Genomic DNA, 8,752 nt, shown 5'->3' with positions numbered 1-8,752 from the left:
GACAGCTTGAGGCTCCTGTCTCAAAAAAATAAATAAATAAAATAAAAAAGCACTATAATATTGTCCTTATACTTTTTTTTTAAGATAGAGTCTCACTATGTCACCCTCAGTATAGAGTGCTGTGGCATCACAGCTCAAGCAACCTCAAACTCTTAGGCTTAGACGATTCTCTTGCTCAGCGTCCCGAGGAGCTGGGACTACAGGCGCCTGCCACAACGCCTGGCTATTTTTTGTTTTTGCAGTCGCCATTGTTGTTTTAGCTGGCCTGGGCTGGGTTCAAACCTGCCAGCCTCAGTGCATGTGACCAGTGCCATAACCACTGTGCTACAGGTGCCAAGCTTATAATACTTTTGGTATTTAAATTAGTTTCCTGGAATACATTGCTAGATGTGGGACAGAAGGTTAAAAAAAAAAAAAAAAAGACAAAAAGCCCACACATACACACATTACAAAACTACTTCTGCAGAGGGATGTTTTAGAGCTGTTTTACACTGCCACTGTAAAGAATGCTTTCCTCACTCAGCTATTGGATGTTTACATTTGTTTTTTAATTGATTACTTACTACTTGGACATATACGTATGTTGTGGTGGAGTATGAAGTTTTTTCATTTAGAATAAAATATTAATTCTCTTTTATGTCATGCCAGCTAAAATCATTTTCTCAAGTTAGTACAGTGCATGTTAATTTTGCTTTTAGAAAAACTGATGGTTTAGAATTTAGATGATACTAAATCTAAATCAAGGGAGGAAAAAAAATCAGTCTTTTTCTAATGACTTGTCAGCCTAGCTCACAGCAACCTCAAATGCCTAGGTTCAAGTGATCCTCCTTCCTCAGCCTCCCAAGTAGCTAGGACTACAGGCACCTGCCATTATCACCAGCTAATTTTCTGTTTATAGAAGAGACAGGGTCTTGCTCTTGCTCAGGGTGGTCTCGAACTCCTCAGCTCAAGGGATCTTCCCACCTTGGCATTCCAGAGTACTAGGATTACAGGTGTCAGCCACTGTGTTTGGCCAACATAGTAAATATTTTTTCCCCATGACTGGACACAGTGGCTCATACCTGTAGTCCCAGCACTTTGGGAGGCTGAAGCCGACAGACGACTTGAGCCCCTGAGTTCAAGATCAGCCTGGACAACATAGTGAGACTCTATCTCTACAAAAACATTTAAAACTTAGCTAGGCATAGTAGTGTGGGTCTATATTCCTAACTACTCAGAAGGCTGAGGGAGGAGGATCATTTGAGCCGAGGAGTTTGAGACTATAGTAGGCTATGATCACGCCACTATATTCCAGCCCGGGGAACAGAGTAGGACCCTGTCTCAAAAAAAAAAAAAATCAAATTTAATTTTAAAATAATAATTTTTGATCCAGTAGTGCTGTTTAAAAGTACAGTTACATTTAATAGGAGTAAAAAAAAAAAAAAACTTACCAATAGTGGTTGAGAAAAAAGTTCTAGCTGAGCTCTATAAATGATGTCATCAAGAACTTCCTGGCCAAGCTCCCACTGTCCATTATACCTATGGAGAAGCAGATCATTCACTATCTTATGCAAATATCTCTAATCGTCATCACAGCTTTTTTTTACTGTTCCAGGTCCCACTATTTTGGTTGTGAAGATTTTCACATCAAATTATACATCATTTCATTTATAAACTATCCCAGTATAAGAACAAAATGAAGATTTCAAGATTTTATCTTTAAAATGGGTTACAGATGTTTCTTCACATAAATTGGTTTTTATTATGCTGATATTCATAATAATCTATTTAATGCATTCATGAAAACCAGGGTTACAAACTATGTAGAGATACACAGTTTTCCACACGGAAAACATGACAATTTGTAGACTCCAATTTTAATGAATAGTTATACTTTGGCCATTTATGTGTAAAAAGTACTAAAAGAAAGCCATATTAGAAAAGCAAGATAACAAACTCATCATGGAACAAAAGATTCAGTGTTGTGTCTGATTAGGAAGAAAGTGAAATATTAAAAGTTTCCAAACATTATTCATAAAATGTTATGCTCCACCTACTTACATAGCATAATAAACCCCTGTGAGAAGTTGCACCATAAATTCAGGATCCAATACTATTCGACCACAGAGTTCTTTCCAATGTTTTTCATGTTGCCGTGGAAACCCACTTACACAAACCCTAGAAAAATATAGTATTTAACATGTGTGACCTTCTGATTCACTACATAGTTTTTTCATTCATAAGTTCATTTATTCAGTTTATTCATTCCTCAAATATTTACTGCGTGCCTGTTACATTCCAGTCACTGTTCTGGGACTAGGCCTATATTCATGAACAGATCAAAGTTAAAAATAAATAAATAAATAAATAAATAAAATCTGAGCCCTCAAAAGGTATACATTCTAGTGGATTGTATCCATGAAAGCAACAACTTTTCTCAAATAGAGAACCACCTCTTTCACAGTCATCCTTCTCTGTCTTCCCTCTCACACACACAAACATAAATATGCATAACTTTCACTCATCTCAACTTGTATCAAGCTGAATTATTGGGAAGTACATAAATCTCAAAACAAAGAGACGTTTTATTTTTATTTATTTATTTATTTATTTTTTGAGACAGAGCCTCAAACTGTCCCCCTGGGCAGAGTGCTGTGGCCTCACAGCTCACAGCAACTTCCAACTCCTGGGCTCAAACGAGTCTCCTGCCTCCGCCTCCCAAGTAGCTGGGACCACAGGCGCCCGCCACAACACCCAGCTATTTTTTGGTTGTAGCCATCATTGTTGTTTGGTGGGCCTGGGCTGGATTTGAACCTGCCAACTTAGGTGTATGTGGCTGGTGCCTTAGCCGCTTGAACCACAGATGCTGAGCCAAGACATTTTAAAATACTGTTGTTTAAAAATGGCCGGGCGTTGTGGCGGACGCCTGTAGTCCCAGCTACTTGGGAGGCTGAGGCAGGAGACTCGCTTGAGCCCAGGAGTTGGAGGTTGCTGTGAGCGTGATGCCATGGCACTCTACCCAGGGGGATAGCTTGAGGCTCTGTCTCAAAAAAAAAAAAAAAAAAATACTGTTGTTTGTGAAGTCATCTTTAATTAAAGCACCATAAATAACTTCCTGCCTTTTACCTCATTAAGAGACACTTCCAAAACATTTATGCTTGATAATTATCAAAAGTCATAATGTACTTATAATATTTTATTTTATTTTATTTTGAGACAGGAGTCTCATTATATTGCCCTTGGTAGAGTGCCATGGCATCACAGCTCATAGCAACCTCCAATTCCTGGGCTCAAGCCATTCTCCTGTCTCAGCCTCCCAAGTGGCTGGGACTACAGGTGCCCTCCACAAAGCTCGGCTATTTTTTTGTTGTTGTTGTAGTTGTCATTGTTGTTTAGCAGGCCCATGCCAGGTTCGAACCACCAGCCGGTATAAGTGGCTGGCGCCCTAACAACTGAGCTACAGGCACTGAGCCTACTTATAATATTTTAGTAAATTAACTTATTACTATAATTATTATGGTGAGTCAAGAAGAAATTTTTTAGTGTTTAGTGCCTTAAGGTCTCAGGAAATTTTTTTTAAAGTTCAATTTATACATACATATTTTTTGTAGGAGAGAAATGTATTATGTGATCAGTAAAAGACTTTCAATTGAAAATGGCATTATATTAAGAAATAATTATGTGAGGACAGTAGGTTGGAAATTAAATTTCAAGGAGAAAAAGAAACAATATAATGTCAGACTATTAAAGAAGAACTTAAACTTTTTGGTTTTTGTTTTCCAGAAACAGAGTCTCTGCCCCCTGAGCTATGATTATACCACCGTATTTCTGGGCTTCAAGTGATCCTCCTGTATCACCCTCCTCAGTAATTGGGACTACAGACATATGCCATCATGCCAGCTAAATCTTTTTTTTTTTTTCTGAGACAGAGTCTCACTGTCACCCTTGGTAGAGTGCCGTGGCATCACAGCTCACAGCAACCTCAAACTCTTGGGCTTAAGCGAGTCTCTTGCCTTAGCCTCCCAAGTAGCTTGTGACTACAAGTGCCTGCCACAACACCTGGCTATTTTTTTGTTGTTGTTGTTGCAGTTGTCGTTGTTATTTAGCTGGCCTAGGCTGGATTTGAACCCGCCAGCCTCAGTGTATGTGGCTGGTACCGTAACCACTGTGCTATGGGCGCCAAGCCATGCCAGCTAAATCTTAAAATTTTTATAGAGACAGTGTTTACATTGCCCAAGGTGGTATTAAACTTCCAGCCTAAGTGATCCTCCTACTTCAGCCTCCCAAAGTGCTGTGATTATAGGAATGAGCTATCATCTCTGGACAAAGCATGTTCTTTTATTCCTCAAATGGATGATGGTGGCTATCATATCAGTGTGGATTTATGTTATATACATTTAAAATAGTGACTCAACAGTTATTTTTTATTATGTCAGCATTTATATACTAGAAATTAAATAATGGGCAATTATTTAAGGTAAAATTAATTTTTTTCTTTTTGCAGTTTCTGGCTAGGGTGGGGTTTGAACCCACCACCTTGGTATATGGGGCCAGCACCCTACTCCTCTGAGCCACAGGTGCCGCCCTTGAAATTTTTAAATGAAAACTTAAAAATGTACAAGTGGAAGGCCGGGTACAGTGGCTCACGCCTATAATCCTAGCACTCTGGGAGGCCTCAAGGTAGGTGGACTGCTTGAGATCAGGAGTTTGAGATTAGCCTGAGCAAGAGTGAGACCCTGGTACTTGGGAGGCTGAGGCAAAAGGATCAAATGAGCCCCAGAGTTTGAAGTTGCTGAGAAGTAATGCCACACCACTCTACCAAGGGTGACAAAGTGAAATTCTGTCTCCATAAAAAAAAAAAAAAATGTACAAGTAGATACATAGGTTTTCTTTCTTTTTTGTTAATGTCATCTTGGCTACAGGTGTATATTTTTTTACAAAATTCTTTAGGGGATATGAACAGAAGTTTCAGGACTATTAAACTCTGCCACTGCTTTCATTATTAAGAGACTATTAAAGGCCATGATGTGTTGCAAATAAAAGAGCTGACAGATTTCTTTTAATGAACCCAAAATCATCACTCAAATTTATCTGCAAATAGTCAGTGGGTAGCCTCTAGATTTGAGATAAGAACTTTATTAGCCATTAATCATCTTATTACGGGCAAGAGAAAATAACATTTTTTTTTTTTTTTTTTGAGACAGAGCCTCAAGCTGTCCCCCTGGGTAGAGTGCCGTGGCATTACAGCTCACAGCAACCTCCAACTCCTGGGCTCAAGCGAGTCTCCTGCCTCAGCCTCCCAAGTAGCTGGGACCACAGGCGCCCGCCACAACAGCTGGCTATTTTTTGGTTGCAGCCATCATTGTTGTTTGGCGGGTCTGGGCTGGGGATTCGAACCCGCCACCTTAGGTGTACGTGGCTGGCGCCTTAGCCGGTTGAGCTATAGGCGCCGAGCCAACATACTTATTTTAAGATAATCTATAAAATCAAAGTTATAGTTTATTTATTTGAGACAGTCTCACTTTGTCACCCCCAGTAGAGTGCTGTTCCATCCTAGCTCACAGCAACCTCAAACTCTTGGACTTATGTGATTCTCTTGCCTCAGCCTCCCTAGCAGCTGGGACTACAGGCACCTGCCGCAATGCCTGGCTATTTTTAGAGATGAAGGTCTCACTCTGGCTCAGGCTGGTCTCAAACCTGTGAGCTCAGACAATCCACCTGCCTCAGCTTCCCAGAGTGCTAGGATTATAGGTGTGAGCCACTGTGCCCAGCCTCAGTTATAATAGCTAATTTAGATTGGCCTTCCCTCCTTTAACAAAATTAGTAAGTTTTGTTATAAACAGGATCGCATTCTCTTCCCAGCAATACAATAGTATGTGAATTTGAGCAAAGCATTTGTGGTGGATAGACTCTTGGAGTCCAAGATCCCTCCTTCTGATATTCACCTCGTGTCATCCCGTCCCCTTTGAGTGAGCATGAGATATGTAACTTGTTTCTAACCAACAGAACACAAAGGTGATGGGATTCCATGATTATGTGATTATGTTACATAAGGACTTTCTGGAGTCACTCTCACTCCTCTGGCTTTGAAGAAGCAAGCTGCCATGTTGTAGGCTGCCTATGTTGGGAGGCCCACATACAAGAAGCTGAGTATGGCCTCCAGCAGACAGCTACAATACACTGAAGCACTCAGGGTGGCACCTGTGGTTCAGTGAGGAGGGTGTCAGCCCCATATACTGAGGGTGGTGGGTCCAAACCTGGCCTTGGCCAAACTGCAACAAAAAAATAGCTGGGCGTTGTGGCGGGCACCTGTAGTCCCAGCTACTCCGGAGGCTGAGGCAAGCGCCTAAGCCCAAGAGCTGGAGGTTGCTGTGAGCTGTGATGCCACTGCACTCTACCAAGGGTGACAAAGTGAGCTCTATCTCTAAAATAAATAAATAAATAAAATAAAAATAACTGAAGCACTCAGTCCTAGAGCACAGGGACTGAATTCTGCCAACAAACATGTTGAGCCTCTGATGAGACTGCAGCTCCAGCCACTATCTTAACTATAGCCTTATAAGATCCTAAGCAGAAAGCCTCAGCTAAGTTACACCCAGATTACTGACACACAGAAACTATGAAATAAGTATGATATGTTATGCTGTTAAATTTGTGATAATTTTTAAAGAAAAAAACAAAAAAAATTTGTGATAATTTGTTATTCAGATACAGAAACTAATACAGTAATTAACCTTTCTAGGGACTTGGTTTCCTTAAGTAAAAATCAGCTGAAAAGGATGAATGCATTATTTTTTTCTAATTTTTGAGACAGTCTCTCACTCTGTCACTTTTGGTAGAGTACCAGGTGTCATAACTCATAGCAACTTCAAACTCTTGGGCTAAAGTGATCCTCTTGCCTCAGCCTCCCAAGTAGCTGGGAGTACAGTCACCAACCACAATGCCCAGCTAGTTTTTCTGTTTTTAAAAGAGAGAGAAGGTCTAACTCTTGGTCAGGCTGGTCTTGAACTCCTGAGCTGAAGCAATCCACCTGCCTCAGCTTTCCTAAGTGCTAGGTTTACAGACATGAGCCACTGTGCCCAGCCAGAATTCCTTTTATAACTGAAATTGTTTGTCTCCAAACTAATTTGTATTATTAAAGTTTTGTGATATGATGAAAATTTCTATTTCCACGCGTCTATCCAAATTATTAGAAATTCTTATGTAATAAGATTATGATCTATGAAACACATAGAGTACTCACCCCCCCACACACACACACAAAAATAAGACACACAGATAATTGGTGCTATTGCTAATCAAATTCTCCAACACAGAAAGTTACTTAAGAAATGTATGGGGAAAGGGTAACATTCTTTAAGACTCTTCTAATATATAAGACTATTTAATCAAAGCTCTCAAAGTGATTTATAAAAACTAGAATTCAGGGAATGATTTGGTATATTACTAAACAACCCCAAACTTAGATGTCCTGGTAAAGCCTCACGTTCAGCTAGAAAATATTTTATCAATACTGAAGTCACATTTCAGAAGTCATAAGAATAAGGATTCCTATGGGAATCTATGAAATTGTTTACTACTATTATCACCAGAAGTCAGAATTCTGCCTAGTATACAGAATGTGCTCAATAAATATCTGCCAAATAAATATACAAATAGAAAGGTTAATAATAATTACTCTTCTCACCTGGAGCCCATACGACAAAGAGACTGGTAAGATGAGGCAGGCATATACACGATAGCAGAATTATAACACAGCATGAGAAAACTCAGAACTTCAAACCTTAAAAAAAAAAATCAGGGCAAAGTATTATAATTATTTCTACTAGAGACTGTAGTAAATGACTTATTCACTGGATGGTTATAATGATGCCTTCATATTGACCTTCATGATTTCTCAATTAGATTATGGTAGAATGTCCTCAAAAGATTTCTCTGTTTCTGTTCTCCTCATTACAAGTCATATCTGTTGCTGCCTTTTACAATTTCTTCTCTAAAAAATAAATCATCATGCTTAAACAGATGACTCTCCTATCAACAAAAGTCCACCATCTTCCTATTGACTTCATGATAAAGCCCAAACTTAACCATAAGATCCTTTAAAATCCATCCTCAATCTACCTCTACAGCCTTACTTCAGCCCACCACATATATTACAGTATGTCAGTCTTACCACCCCACAAATATGCTATAACCTTCCATAATTTTTTGCTTTTATGCAAGCTGCTCCTTCTTACTAGAATATACTGTTTCACATGGATGATTCTTGCTAAGACCTCAAGTCCTGGCTTAAATTTTTACCTTAGTCACATAGCTATTCTTATTTTCTTGGCTAAAATAAACTGGTTCTTTATCTATGTAGCTCTAACACAGCATTTATCCCCCTGAACTGTAGTTCTTGGGCTCTACCTCTGTTTTGCCCATTTAAGTAATAAGCAACTTTAGAACCAGGACCCTGATTTATTCATCTCTAACACTAATGTACAGTAAAGTGTCTAATACATTATAATTACTCAATAAATATTTATTGAATGAATAAATGGTTTTCTAATCTTTATAACCTTTAAGAAAGTGGCTCCTAAACCTGGACGTACATTAGTTATTTAAGAACCTTTTAAAAAACACGAGTTTCTGTGTTTTAATATACACGGACTGAATTAGAATCTCCAAGGCAAAACCAAGGAAAATCGTACTTCCAAAAAGCTTCTCATAGGTAAACAATGAAGGGCATGGATATATGAAAATTCTTTATACTATTTCACAATTTTTTTTT

At 39.0% G+C, this 8,752-nt stretch overlaps 1 protein-coding gene across 1 annotated transcript in view; it reads right to left on the bottom strand.

Annotated features, from left to right (window-relative positions):
• The window catches only part of FAM126B (family with sequence similarity 126 member B), an 81,595-nt gene that overhangs the window by 14,158 nt on the left and 58,685 nt on the right, over positions 1 to 8,752 (bottom strand). The window contains exons 8-10 of the mRNA XM_023510385.1: positions 7,667 to 7,762; positions 2,041 to 2,157; positions 1,431 to 1,518 (exon numbers count right to left, since the gene is read on the bottom strand). Of these exons, the coding sequence (XP_023366153.1) occupies positions 1,431 to 1,518; positions 2,041 to 2,157; positions 7,667 to 7,762 (301 nt within the window). The remainder of the gene's footprint in view (positions 1 to 1,430; positions 1,519 to 2,040; positions 2,158 to 7,666; positions 7,763 to 8,752) is intronic.

This window comes from Otolemur garnettii, unplaced genomic scaffold (assembly GCF_000181295.1).
Source record: "Otolemur garnettii isolate 467f Iridium unplaced genomic scaffold, OtoGar3 scaffold00013, whole genome shotgun sequence".
Classification (NCBI taxonomy): Eukaryota; Metazoa; Chordata; class Mammalia; order Primates; family Galagidae; genus Otolemur; species Otolemur garnettii.
The sequence above is the reverse complement of the archived record's forward strand: the minus strand, read 5'-3'. Positions and strand labels throughout refer to the sequence as shown.